Raw genomic sequence first — 15,680 nt, 5'->3', positions numbered from 1 at the left:
GGTTACTATTTTCAGGTGCCTAATTTAAGATTAGTAATAATAACCCACTACTCCAATAGTAATCCCCTTTCCCCCCCCCCCCCCACTTCTAATAGTAACCCACCCTAAAAAACAATCAAAAAATAATAACCCAGGGTTACAATTAGAAGATTTACGGAATCAATTAGTTTAAACTAATTAATACATGCTATAGACTATTGTAGCCCAAATATCAAATTACACTTTTAATATTGCAAACATTTCCAAATTGATCAACTTGTAGTATATAACCATGTATTAATTAGTTTAAACTAATTAATCCATGCTATAATCTATAGACTATTGTAGCCCAAATATCAAATTACACTATTATTTATAATAATAACAGCAACCGGGAATCCACAAAATGTTAGGATTCAGCCAAGTAGCCTTTTTTGCAATTAAAATCTCATTACACGGAATCGCTTCGATGTTATAGAACACACTTCTCGTAGGCGTGTTGAATATGCGTGTAATAGCGTGTTGTATAAACGCGCCCATAGTTGCAACAGCCTGACAAATTGATATGGTAACACTATTAAAAACAAGTATATCAATCAGAACGTTAACATACGTTATGTTATATCTATTTTCAAATCTTTTAAAATCAAAAACTCATCAGCATCATTTTTTCATTCTTAACTTTCATCCTTATAATTATCCAATTTTGAATTGAGAATCCAGGATTTGATGTCAACAATTTCGCTACCTCTTTCTTGCCTGCAAAATGAGAAAAACAAAAATGCAATTATTCTATCATCTCTTACAGATGTATTTGTCCTAAATTTGTCCTATTTTGATGTCACATAACAGCTATCCACTTGGAATCGAGAAATTGAATATTTGCGACCAACAACCGGCCCATATTTTATAACTACTGTAGTACTGTACTTGTTAAAAAATAACACTATATTGATCTCTTTCCCTTTAATGTTCAACAATATTCCAATTAAAATGCTTAAATACAGAAGTATAGGCCTACAGGTACATATGACAACCTCAGACATCCATTCTATATTAGACTGGGTTCCAGCCCGTAAATTTTGGCACATATGGCGTTTTATACGTATAATATAATACTCAGATTTACGCACTGGGGAAATATGTGAAGAAATCGATTTGCATGCCCGCAAACATCCGATAAGAATGACGTAGGTTATCATACCATATGTGCCAAATTATTTATCTTTACTATTTACGGGCTGGAACCCAGTCTAATCATATATATGCACTGCTCTTTAACCAATTGAATGCTCTTTGGCATGTGAAGAACGAACCTTTTTAAATATAAACTTACCTGTGAGATCGTCATGGTTGTATAGGTCATCTCCTATAGTAGTAAACAAAAACAATTTATAACATTAATATTTTATACATTTTCGTTCTTGATACATTGTACATTTGTGTTTTCAAATGTTTTGCTGCTAATATTGTAGTAGACTTACCTGATGTTGTGGCAATTTCTAGTTGTCCATAACTATCAGCATCATCTGCTGATAAACAACAATAAAATGTTAAGAATGTAATGTTTACGAAAATCTAATTTGTGTCTGATAAGTGCCATTTCCGGCATCTACAGTTGCACAACTCTTAAACATTTCTTATGACACAGGGACAGATTGGAATGGAAAATGGGACATGGATTAATTAATTTTAACACTAAAAAAGAACTTCATAGAAAGAGTCAATCTTAATTTCACCTCACCTCAGCACCAGCTGGTATAGATTTTTATTAGTAATGTTTTATAAGCTTACCTGTGATGTTTTCTTCTTCTTTAAAAGTTTCATCTGCTGATCAATAATAAATGAAAAGTTAACAATTTAATATATTCCTAATATCTATCTGTACATTAAGTACTTTGATTGCACTGATTGCATTGAAGAACTTAAGATCTACCATAAAATTTTTTCCCATGTTTAGAACCAACAAATATATGGTCTTGATTTTATGGCACTCTGGAATTGTCTCTTCTATTAGCAAAAGAAGTATTCTTATTTTACATACTTTGTTTATAAACTATATTAAAGCTTACCTGTAAAAGTATTCATTTCTACTTCTAGGCTTCTGGGTTATCTCCTATAGAAAAACACAATAAAATAATTAATTAAAAAAAATTAAGTTTTCTTATTCTTCTTACCTGTACAAGTGTTGCCACTTGTTAATTTGACAAAATTTGCTGATTTTTCAATTACCTACTGGCAGAACAGGTAAGTAAAAGATATGTACTGTGTGGGTAATAAGCTGTACGGACTATATAAAGGGCAGGAAATATTTTGAGATAATCTAGGTTTTGGCGAGATTCTGGTTTTTAAGGTGTTTATGCTTTGTGAGAGTGAAGTTTGCATTGTACCAGCAACAATGCCTATTTTTTTTTAAAAAGATGTGCCGTGTTTAAAACGTTTTCACCCGCAACTACAGCAATTACATTATAATTCTTCAAGGTTGATATGTCCTTGGCTATTGGCTGTTCTTGTGGCCTCGAAGTCTCTGCTGCCTGCTTTTTATTTTGGGCATATACCGCATCACATGCTTGTGCATATCTAGCACTTTCCTGATCTCCTGTGATTTGTGATCATTATCTGTTATTAAAAACAATCCACTTAATATGTTCCCTTATAGAAGTATTTTAACACAACTTGTTATTAAGTTGCAAAATACTGAAATTAAAGACTGCCTGAACCCAAAACAAGTAAGTGCCAGACAAAAAGCCTAAGGAAAAGCCTAGAATATTTTATTTATCCTTGTTTGACCAATGTTTGACCAATATTTATCCAATTGTTCTGGAGGTTGTCTTTAATTTGAGGTGATTTATACAGCCGATGAAATCAAATTTGAAAGTAGTCTGTAATTGGATTTTTATGGGAGTGTCGACTTGTAGGTACTTTTGGCTAGTCTTCAACATAAGTTGCTCTTAGAGTGGATACGATAGTCTACAATTGAAGATGCTTTTAAAATTGGGGTAGGGGGAAGTATTAATAGAAGGTAGTGGGTTAAATAGAGGGAGACCTGCATTGAATATTTGAAATGGACTGTAGTCTTCAAAAAGAAGTTGCTCTTAGATTGGATACGTCACTAGTCTACAATTGATGGTGATTTTTGAATTATAATGCAGTATTAAATAGAAGATGGATGGTTAATTAGAGAGAGAACTGCATTGACAATTTGAAAATGACTTATAATTAATTAAAAAATCACCAACCTTGGAATCCAGATGTTCTGCAATATCCGTTGTAAAATCTTCAATTAGATTAAACTGAACATTAAATTTCTCCAAAACTTTTACTGTTGATCTGCGATTGATATGTGGAAAACACCCTCAATGACAGAAAACTCTGTTGAGTTGATACCTTCTAGCGTGGATGAGTTGGAATAAACAATGCTGAATTCAAAGAAGTAACCACTTCCCGACAGATTAATGGCAAGATCAGTGAAGTTGGCCCAGTCATGGATTATATCTACAGTGTTGTTGCTGACGAGCTCTGCATCAGATACTCCTGGGCATTTTCCATGGATGTGAAGAATGTCCCAGATTTTGCACAATTTCAGCCTGAAAAAATCAAAAAATCATTGAATAATTCCTTTTTTTCGTAGAATATTTGTATCAAACCTATGGTGTATTACCAAAGCTTGATAGCCTACAGTATATTGGAGTTTAGAAAGAATTGTGTTAAAACCTACACTGGTATCCAATATAGAGATGCAAGGCTGAACCTCAAATGGATGGTTCTCCATAGCATCAGCCGTAAACGTATACTCATTGTGCTTTGGGTCACTAGATGCCTCTTCTTCAGCTTGCTTCTCAGAATACCTGTGAACCAATTAGTTATGTTGGTTTGTAATGATATAGGCATTATGGTTATGTTTGTTGCACGCCACACATGAGAATACAATTTAAGACTTTGGACAAGACGATACAAGCCAGTTCTATACTACAGTAACTCTACAGAAAACTCTACTTCAACTCATTACTTCTTAAATTGTGACTTACGTTGCATTGCCTGTACTTGGACCTCCTGTTGTATTTGTTGCTCTCACACCCCTTGTTGGGTCTTCAGTTGGGGGAGAAGGATCGGTCATTGCTAATAACCTCAACTTCAAGACTCTCGTACAAAGTACCGGTTTGTGCTGCATTAACAATTTCTGCTTGAAGGTTAACTAACTTATCATGTTCAAGGGTTGAATTGCCTGTAAGGAAAAAATATTAATTATTGTTTAGATATTAAAAGAATAGGTAATTAAATAAAATTCAACTCATTTCTAAACATATGAAACTGAAAAAAGAAGAAATCTGGATAGATTATGTGATACTTTAATATGGTTAAAGAAAGCTATTTACTTATTATATATACCAAACTGGCAAGATTGTTAACAAGATCTTCTTCATAGAAAACATCAACAGGAGCCACACCAAAGTCAACCATTATAACCGGTGTAGTGATGATGTCAATTGGGTCACTACCACGTATAAGTATCCAAAGAGTCTGCCAATCGCGATCAAAATAGTTCTCGCCATAAATGCTGGAGTCAGGAGTTGGCATGAACTGAACGTTTGGATCTTCTGGAACCCATATTTCTCTTTCTATTAATGGCAATGATGTCGAAAAAGTTGACAATTTTAAATATCTTCATGGAAACAGCATGTTGAACAAGTAGCTTCTAGAGTATCACAACGTATCGGTATTATTCGTAGATTAAGATATTATATTCCAAATTTTGCTTTAAGACTACTTGCTAATGCAATAGTATTACCTTGTTTTGATTACTGTAGTAATGTTTGGTCAAATTGTAACTTAGAACTTGTTAATCGTCTTCAAGTACTTCAAAATAGAGTAGCTAGAATCATTCTTTATGCTGATATGTACACCCCTATAACAGAATTGATGTCCTCACTAAAATGGAAGAGTGTCCATGACAGATGGGAAAATGATTTATTAATTATGCTATTTAAATGCCTACAGGGTTTAGCACCATCTTATTTAACAAATCTATTCAAATTTATGGACACTTTTCACACAAAAAATACAAGAAGTCAATCAACAAAAACTCTAAATGTTCCAGCATGGAACAATATTTATGGAAAGAGAATGTTTAATTATAGAGCACCAACCTTATGGAATAATCTTCCTGTACATATCCGTAAAAATTATGAGACACTTAGTCAAGTTGAATTTAAACATCTTGTATAACTTCTATTGTACATAGTTTTAATATAGCTTTTACTTTTATTTTTCTTGTATTTTTTTTCCAAATCTGGACCTCTTGGGAGACCAGTACTTGTGTATTGAAAGAGCTATTCCAGAATAAAGAAAGATTTGTATTGTATTGTATTGTATTGTATATGAACATATCTCCATCCAGCTGCCCGTTATTTGACATGACATAGTGACCTTGATGGTACACATCTAAGCGTTGAGGATTGGCATACCAGATGCCGACAACTATTTTCTGATCTGGAGCTGTGTTCAGGAAATGAAGTCATAACGTTTGAGGATTCGTTGAACTCTCATATACATCTCATAAGTCTCTCCAATTGCAACGATAGACATAAATGTGCTGATTCGCTCTTGACATGTGTACCCATGACACCAATGAAAAGAGCAGATTATATAAAAGATCACAGCTACAACACAGTGATTTTCCTACTCCTCAAAAAAGGGATGCCACAATAAAATTGCGTGCCCAGTCTCGGTGAATGGACTGGTCTTGTTTCAAGAGTGCAACTTTAATAGGAGGAAAGATTTAGGGAAGAATCACAGTTTACAAAAGCTAAAATTCAACATTAAAGCAGACAACCAACCTTTATGTGGACATTTTTCATCATAAGGAATTTTAAGTCCACGTCTCGGATCTCTATCCCACTCGTATGGAGAATCAGGAATAACATAACCAGGCCGTGATCCTCCTAGAATTCCACCATCTTCATCTCTGATCATTGCTTTCTTAAATGCATCACAATCCATCTCCACGCAATCAGAAAGATTAACTTTACTGTTAAGATTAAATGAAAAGTGTAATGTATTGAACTTGATTAATATTACTTGCTACCAATTATTTAAACTTCCTTCACCTGTTACCATATATATTATGTTAACCCACTTCTATATAACCCTGGCTACTTAATGGTCACTAATGGCTAAAGTAGACCCTCTGCTTAGACCACTAAACATTCCACCTTGACAGATTAATTACCCATTACCGATATTGTTATTATAATATATAGTAAATGTAGAATAAAGAATAAACACTTCAGTGCTAGCTTTCAACTATAACAGAACTTGTCTCTCTCTCACTTATTTGTATTGTAAATCGGTACATTACACTACAGTGGCGACGAGAATGGCCCTTATTGGCAAAATTGAAGAATTTATTGAAGGAAGGGAAGATTGGTCACAGTTTGTTGAGCGTTTAGACTTTAGACTAGAGTCTGAGGAAGAAGAAGAACAACAGGAAACTGATTGGCGGTACGTTGTCAATAACCAGAGGCTCTACGCAATAACCAACACGATATTCTACCAACAACAGCAATCTAACTGGATTTCACACTGTATTCGGAGACAGAACCTATGATCCCTGCGAAGTTCTTACATTTTATGACCAAAAAAGTAAATTGATAGGAAGACCGAGCCCAAGTATACTTCAGAGAAATATAAACGCTAGTCAACTAGACCGAGAAGACTATATAAGGAAGTGCTTCCAGCATCTTTTATAGAAGACAATAACTACTATGTCCAGTAGTCATTAAGTTGATTAAGTTATGTCTTGATGTTTAATTTTAATTTTAAATGTAAATAGGTTGGGTAATCATCAGGAATAGTCCTGAACAGGGAGATGAGCGCCCCTGCCCACCGATGAGTTTCGGGATCCCTTTGACCCGGAGGGAGAGTACCCGTCAGGGTTACAGTTCCCAGGTTTTTAGTTGTTTTTAAAATTAATTAGTGTTCCATGACCTTCTCATCAAAATTAACGTCTCTCATAAAATTAAGAAAAGTTGTGCTATGTCAACATAATGTCAATGACGGCGAAATGTCCCCAATATTGGGGATAGCTATGAAAACAAATAAGTAAGTAAGTAACTTGTATTTCAAGGCAAAAGAAATTACTACAGAGGAGAAGAAACAAGCAACACTGTTAACAGTTATTGGCCCATCATCTTATAAGCTTTTACGAAATTTGGTTACACCAGAAAAACCCAAGGATAAAACATTCGATGAGCTGGTAACAGCTATGAATGGGCATCACAGTCCAGTGCCTAGTGAAATTGTACAGCGATACAAATTCAACTCACGCTTTCGACGTGATAATGAAACAGTGCCTGAATTTATGGCATCGCTTCGATCGATGGCAGAATTCTGTAACTTTGGAGCCTCGCTCAATACAATGTTACGAGATCGTCTAGTTTTTGGCGTCCGTAATCACGGAATTTGGTCTTTTGGCAGAAAAAGCACTGACACTGGAAAAAGCTGTTGAAATTGCAACTAGCATCGAAACTGCAACAAGAAATGTAAGAGATCTGGCGCAGCCAACCTCTGCAGCTGCAGTTGAAAATGTAAACAAAATTGCTTACAAAAAGAAGTCAAAATTTACGGAATTGTTCAAAAAATGTCCAAAATTTCCACTTTTTAAACTTCAAGAATTATGCTATAATATTGCCATTTATGCACATATATTATGGTAACATCATCTTATAAAGCCATAGTAACTAGTTGTGTAAAAAAATAAAAAGGTCTAAATTTTGACATTTTTCGAAAAATTCACTGCGGGGGACCAAAGGAATTTTTTAGAAAAATTGCCAAATTTTCTTCTTTTTAAAATTCAATAAGTATGCTATAATATTGCAATTTATGCACATATATTGTGTTAACATCATCTTATGGAGACATAAAAACTAGTTAAGTCAAAAAATAAAAGGGTAAGTATTTGGCCATTTTTCGAAAATTTCACTGCTGGGGACCGAAGGAATTTTTCGAAAATTTGCAAAATGTTCACTTTTTAATATCCAATAATTATGCTATTATAATATTGTCATTTATGTATATATATTGTGTTAACATCATCTTATAGAGCCATAGTAACTAGTTATGTAAACAAATAAAAGGGTCGAAATTTTGCCATTTTTCGAAAATTTCAATGCGGGGGAAAAAAGGAATTATTTCGAAAAATGGCAAAAATGTCCACTTTTTAAAATTCGATAATTATGCTATAATATTGCAATTTATGCACATATATTGTGTTAACATAATCTTATGAAGCCATAAAAACTAGTTATGTCAAATACAAATAAGAAGTCGAAACCATGTTTTCGCTGTGGAAAGAATAACCATTTGCCAGACAAATGTTATTTTAAGCAAACAACTTGCCATTATTGTAACAAGGTAGGACACATTCAATCTGTTTGTCTTAGCAAAAAGAAGGGGAAGCCCCAAACAGTTAAAAATGTTGTGGCAGATGAGCCAAGCGATGAACCAAGCAACATAGCTACAGAAATGTATGAAGAATTATTTGGAATAAAGACCACGTCTAGTCCTCCACCTATGAAAGTTAAGATACTGTTAGATGGTTTGGATACTGAAATGGAAATTGACACAGGAGCCTCGGTATCAATAATGTCGCAGACGAAATTTAGGCAATTATGGCCTGAAAGAAAACTTGAACCATCGTCAGTTAAGCTACGTACGTACACTGGACAAATAATGGATGTTTTGGGTAAAATTAATGCTGAAGTTACATACCAGAGTACTACTACAATATTACCGTTAACGATTGTGCGAACAGATGGACCTACCCTAATTGGTCGAGACTGGCTTCAGTTTATAAAGTTGGACTGGCAACAAATCAAGGTAATAAACCAATTAGATTTAAGTTCACTGCTTGGTAAATACCAAGAAATATTTAAAGATGAACTAGGTACCCTTAAGGGTACTGAAGCAAAAATGTATGTTGATAAAGAGACAATGCCAAAATTTTGCAAAGCCAGAAATGTTCCGTATGCTTTGCGACAGAAAGTAGATGACTAACTTGATCGCTTACAACGAGAAGGCATTATTGAACCTATACAGTTTTCAGACTGGGCTGCACCAATAGTTCCGGTACTTAAGGCAGATAAATCTACCATTAGGATCTGTGGTGACTACAAAATTACTGTAAATAAAGCAGCCAAAGTTGATCAGTATCCTTTGCCCCGAAGAAAAATTTACTAAATTGGACATATGTCAAAAGCGTACCAACAATTACTCTTGGATAAAGATTCTCGAAAATATGTTGTAATCAACACTCAAAAGGGACTTTACAATATACACGGTTGCCGTTTGAAGTCTCTTCAGCACCAGCGATTTTCCAGCTTGTCATGGAAGGACTATTACAAGGAATTAAAGGTGTTACAGTATACCTGGACGATATATTAATTACGACAGGAAAGAAAGATTTTGAGCATTTCGAAACTCTTGAAACCGTCCTAAAGCGACTGGCAGATGCTGGACTTCGTCTAAAAAAGAGTAAGTGTGTTTTTATGGTTAAATCTGTTGGTTATTTGGGACACCTGATCGACAAAGAGGGATTGCATCCCACAAACGCCAAAGTGAGAGCAATTAAAGATGCTCCAGCGTCTCAAAACTTGACAGAACTGAGAGCTTATTTGGGATTATTATCTTATTATGAAGTTTTTACCAAACTTATCCAACACACTTAATTGCTCTGTTATATGCCTTACTTAGTAAGGATAAAGCTTGGAACTGGACAAATTTAGAACAATCTACTTTTGATAAATCAAAGGAATTGCTACTTTCCTGCAGAGTACTTGCACATTATGATCCAAAAAAGGAAATAATATTATCGTGTGATGCATCTCAATATGGAATTGGGGCGGTACAGAAAGACCAATCGCATTTGCATCTAGAACACTTGCAGAAGCGGAAAAAAAGTATTCGCAAATTGAGAAAGAAGGTTTGGCATGCGTTTTCGGAGTAACGCGATTTCAGTCTTACATTTATGGTAGACATTTCACATTGGTAACAGACCATAAGCCATTGCTGGGTCTTATTAATGAGGACAGACTTGTGCCTAGCCAAGCATCAGCTAGAATCCAACGTTGGGCACTGAAATTAGGTACATACAAATATACATTAAAATTCAAACTGACAAAGTCCCATGCCAATGCGGATGCCTTAAGCAGATTACCATTGCCAGGAAAACCAGAATCAATTCCACAACCTGCCGAAACTGTTCTATTGATGGAGCCAATGAACCAATCTCCAGTTTCCACAGCAGATATTAAAGGTTGGACGGTTAAAGATCCAACACTTTCTCGAGTTCTTTACTACATTAAAAAGGGTTGGCCCAATACTAATCCAAAAATTGAAAACTTGCAACCATATTGGATGGATCTGACAAAGAGAACTCTCTACACAAGATGGATGTATTTTGTGGGGAAATAGAATTGTTGTTCCACAGCCTGGTAGAAAACAGTTGCTACAAGCACTACATGACGGTCATACTGGAATTGTCAGAATGAAAAGTTTTGCTCAGGATTCGTTATGGTGGCTTATATGGACAAAGACATATCAAAGCAGTGCGATACATGCCAATCCAATCAAACTTTACCACCTAAAGCACCATTGCACCCATGGAATTGGCCAAATAGACCATGGTCACGATTACATATCGACTATGCTGGACCATTTATTGGAAAAATGTTTTTAATACGATGCATACTCAAAATGGCTTGAGGTAATTCCGGTAAATTCCTCAACGACAAATACCACAGTGGATAAGCTCAGGCTTATATTTGCATCGCATGGATTGCCAGATAAAATAGTATCCGACAATGGAACATGTTTCACCAGTGATGAATTTCATACATTCGTAAAGCGAAATGGAATAAGACATTCTTTAACAGCCCCATATCACCCATCATCGAATGGTCTTGCGGAACGTGCTGTACGCACATTTAAAGAAACAATGAAACGTATGAAAGATGGATATATCGAAACAAAAGTCGCAAGATTCTTATGTTGTAATTTGTATGTTCTTGTTATCAGTTTCTTCTTTTTAGGACCCAAGTGGAAATAAGTTTTTAACTTTTCTTGGCATTCCTTGTAATCAAGGCCTGTTTTTTCCGTGCAATTGTTTTTCTATTTTCTATGTATTATATTTTATTGTTTTTTAACCTTGATTACCAAATAAAGTTAAAAAAAAAAACAATTCAAGATTCCTATTTAAATATAGAAATACACCTCATAGCACAACTGGCAAAACACCAGCAGAATTACTGAATGGCCGAAAATTGAAAACGCATTTTGATCTTTTACACCCTTATCAAGCAGATCGTGTTATCACTCAACTTGAAAAACAGAAATTAGCCCATGATCGTCATGCAAAGAACGCACTTTTGTAGAAGGAGAGTAGGTGTATATAAAGAACTTTAGAGGACAAAATCTGAAATGGTTACCCGGAACAATAATATTAAAATCCGGTCGCATCTCATTCAAGATAAAACTAGAAGATGGACGAGTTTGTCGTCGTCATGCTGACCATATCAGGAAGCGTTATAGGCCTGTTCAAACTCATTAATCCAAATCTGAACAGTGGAAACATCACAATCGACTGTCGAAGCACAGTCTATTACTGCTCAGCGAAGAGTATACCTTACTCGCGATAGAAAACCGCCGGAAAGATATGGACATTTTTAATAACTGAAATATAGAAACTTTTATGGACATTATTACTGGACAATTTAAAATGTTGATCTTATATTTTACTTTATACAGTGCATTATACCATATACATTTAAAGTGTTATTAAACCATAACTTAGTACAGTGCTGCTTTGATTCAATTATAAATAAATAGCTTAGAATTGTTTATAATAGAAGGGAGGGAATGTAATGTATTGAACTTGATTAATATTACTTGCTACCAATTATTTATACTTCCTTCACCTGTTACCATATATATTATGTTAACCCACTTCTATATAACCCTGGCTACTTAATGGTCACTAATGGCTAAAGTAGACCCCTCTGCTGAGACCACTAAACATTCCACCTTGACAGATTAATTACCCATTACCGATATTGTTATTATATATAGTAGATGTAGAATAAAGAATAAACACTTCAGTGCTAGCTTTCAACTATAACAGAACTTGTCTCTCTCTCACTTATTTGTATTGTAAATCGGTACATTACAAAAAGTATTGTAGGTAAGTGTACTAGGTTGATGAAAATAATGCAACTAGCAAGTAAGGATACACAATGATTACATTTACGTAACTTGGATAAATGCAAGTGGTCCGTAGATATATAGGATAAATACTATTAGTACTTACCCTAAATTAGGTATATGTATGTAAACCCTGTTCTTGTCTCTGACTGTTACCTTCTTTGTACAGTACCTACAGCGGACATTGGGTGGATACCATCATCATTTGATGGATTGGTCATAGTAGCGTAATGATCTTTCTTACACGCAGTATCAAAATGAGCGAATGTGACATCTATTGATAAGAAAGAGCAAAATACCTTTATTTGTAAATGAATAAGTATGTTGAAACATATTCATTTGGTAAGTTTCACCAAAAATGTATTCCGATATTAAAGACATATTTTATGATAAAACAGTACTAAGGGACAACCTCAACATTACAGTGGTGATAACTTGGATACAATGGCAATTTTATGTTATCCAAATAAGCATTCAGCTTCATGTGTAAACAGTATGAGTATACGTTTCCTGCAATAGAACTCAACTGGTTTGTCCAAGTAAGGACTAGGTTTGTCCAAGTAAGGACCAGATTATGTCATGCTTTTACATACCTTGCAATCTTGTGCTTCCAGCAATAGCTGGGTAATTATGTATACCATGAAATGGAAAAAATGGAGCACCATTATCACCAGACATGAAATTTGCCCTCACGTATCCAGCATTTCCATTGTCTGGACCACAAGGTGCACACTGTTTTGCACTTTGACCTGCATTCTCCGGTTGATTCTGAAATATTTACATGAAAATGGGAAAATGTAATATTTTAATCAGAATTTATAAATTACGTGTCTGATTACACAATGGAATGGCATTATCAGTACACGTTAAGAAAAAGAAGGTAGAAGAGTAAGAAAGTCCTTTGACAAATTTCCTTATGAAAGTCAAGTATGCATATATAATATCTATACATTGATTTTATTTGACAGAATGCAAAATATAGTTCCCCAAACTGACAAAATAATAACATTTGAAAAACAGAATTAAAATCTTTTAAAATGAATAATAAAAATGTTCATATTTATTGAAAATGTTTATATCTTTTTTTTGTGTCTTTTTTGGGTTTCCCACTTTTATTTCATCATCATTAACATTGTTCCATTCATTATGATTTTTACATTTATACATTATCTAATCTAATTCATCATAATTGCTTAATTACAGTATTCGGTTTGTAACATGCTACAAATGTTTATATTCTTACTGAACCTACCTGTAACTCATCGCAATCAAAGAACAGGCTTGTACCAATTATAAACGATGACTACATTCTCACACATACTTATCAACAGCTTCATGACTAAGAGAAGATGGCCCAATGACAAATGGCATCACCCCGATGTTGTTGTCTAAAATCTAAAATGTAAGTTACTATATAAGGAAAAGAGAAGTATTTTGGTATTGCTTACCTGCTCCAACTGTGTGGTGAATTACATTATCCTGAATTGCATCCCGATAGCAGGACTGAAGCCATTATGAAATGTATATTCACGTACAAACGATGGACTTTCTACAGTAACTTCTCCAATATCCAAGAAAGCAACTGAATAATGTGGCTCATAAAAATCTGAAACAAATAAATAAGTGTCACTATCGAATGAATAAGTGCCAGACAAAAACCTCAGGGAAAAAAAAGTTACAATTACAGAACTAACACTTTCCAATGTAAGAATGTTCCTTTATAGAAGTATTTTAACACAACCTGTGTTATTATAATGTATTATTCTGGTCCTCAAGCTTTACTGGAAACTGAGGAAATTCGGATTAGGCCCTCCACGGACCCTCGACAGCCAGCAGTGCAGCGCCTACCAGATCAGCACACCGGGAGACAATCCCCTACTTTTTTCAAACAGTGTACCACGTTCTTTAATGTGCACTGTTAAGTACACAGGACCAACGGCTTTACATCTCATCCGAAGAATAAGGCAATGAGAGTAAAGCATCCTGCCTAAGGAACCATGGTGGTCTATTTATAATTATTTTCTCTCAATCTAATAACAATCATTGCCATGATTCAATAAATTGTTTATTAATTAAAAATATAAAAATCATCACCATTAATGACCAGAAATAATGAGTGATAGAGCTGATAATGTTAGTTTTCCCAACGATTATATAATCTTAAATTTCCAAAGAAGGAAAGAAGGCAAATAAAGAGAATGCTAGAAGTTTGGACTGGCAAACAGTTTAGTGTACACATAAACAGTAGTTACTGGCACTGTATACTTCAACACAAAGAATAAATATTCTAAATATTTATTTCTTAGGCTTAATACTTACAATAGTTGATTAGATCCACTGCTAGCACTCTTCTTCCTTAGATTCATTCGCATAGTCTGACATTTTAACTTAAGGTACCTTCTCTGTGGGTGCTCAAATGAAAACTGTCAATGGATGTCAAAGGTTGAAAAAGCAATGCGTTGCTCAATTTCTAAACAATGACCCTGTTGTACACACATTTGACTGGATATTTGTTTAATTAATGTACAGTATGTATGCATGTATGAACATGCTCGCCTGCATCTTAAATTGAGAGGATCTGTGTGTGTAGCATCCAATAAGAATTTAGTGAAGTTCGAGAAGCTGGGAAGAGCAACCCTGTGTTGATCTGGGCCTCCATGGATAAATTGAACTTATTATACCTATTCATGGTAACAGTAACGTTTGTTGCTCTTAGAGTGGATACGGTAGTCTACAATTGAAGATGCTTTTAAAATTGGGGTAGGGGGAAGTATTAATAGAAGGTAGTGGGTTAAATAGAGGGAGACCTGCATTGAAAATTTGAAATGGACTGTAGTCTTCAAAAAGAAGTTGCTCTTAGATTGGATACACTAGTCTACAATTGATGGTGATTTTAGTTATTATAATGCAGTATTAAATAGAAGATGGATGGTTAATTAGAGAGAAAAACTGCATTGACAATTTGAAAATGACTTATAATTAATTAAAAAATCACCAACCTTGGAATCCAGATGTTCTGCAATATCCATTGTAAAATCTTCAATTAGATTAAACTGAACATCAAATTTCTCAACAACTTTTAGTGTTGATCTGCGATTGATATGTGGAAAACACCCTCAATGACAGAAAACTCTGTTGAGTTGATACCTTCTAGCGTGGATGAGTTGGAATAAACAATGCTGAATTTAAAGAAGTAACCACTTCCTGACAGATTAATGGCAAGTTGCTGCATTAATTGTCTTTTTATATTTGCCAGACTCCGTTGATACAAAATGGGGAAAACCTGGTATTTTCGGTGAAAATTTATGAGTCTTCCATTTGTTTTGGCCTCACGATCAATCAAAAAGTGGGTGAATTACAGAAGAAAAACAAAAATATCAATCCGCACGCAATGCATTTTGGGATTTATAGCGGGCCGCTAAAATTACTAGAATCAACTTATTTTT

At 34.6% G+C, this 15,680-nt stretch overlaps 1 protein-coding gene across 2 annotated transcripts; it reads right to left on the bottom strand.

Moving 5' to 3' along the window:
* Window positions 1-2,051: 2,051 nt before the first annotated feature.
* LOC144845298 (fibrocystin-L-like) lies at window positions 2,052-12,960 on the bottom strand. Of its 2 annotated transcripts, XM_078702515.1 has the most exons (5): window positions 12,828-12,960; window positions 5,817-6,007; window positions 4,008-4,204; window positions 3,219-3,566; window positions 2,052-2,095 (listed from the first exon to the last, which is right to left on the bottom strand). In XM_078702515.1, the coding sequence occupies exons 2-3, from the start codon at window positions 5,977-5,979 to the stop codon at window positions 4,071-4,073; spliced, it is 297 nt and encodes a 98-aa protein (XP_078558641.1). In that variant the 5' UTR covers window positions 5,980-6,007; window positions 12,828-12,960; the 3' UTR covers window positions 2,052-2,095; window positions 3,219-3,566; window positions 4,008-4,070. The 2 variants fall into 2 exon arrangements, with proteins under 2 accessions (XP_078558641.1, XP_078558640.1); XM_078702514.1 differs by lacking the exons at window positions 5,817-6,007; window positions 12,828-12,960 and adding an exon at window positions 4,356-4,990.
* Between the last annotated feature and the right edge of the window lie 2,720 nt (window positions 12,961-15,680).

This window comes from Antedon bifida, chromosome 6, assembly GCF_963402885.1.
Source record: "Antedon bifida chromosome 6, ecAntBifi1.1, whole genome shotgun sequence".
NCBI lineage: Eukaryota > Metazoa > Echinodermata > Crinoidea > Comatulida > Antedonidae > Antedon > Antedon bifida.
This window is presented reverse-complemented; position numbering and strand designations above follow the sequence as displayed.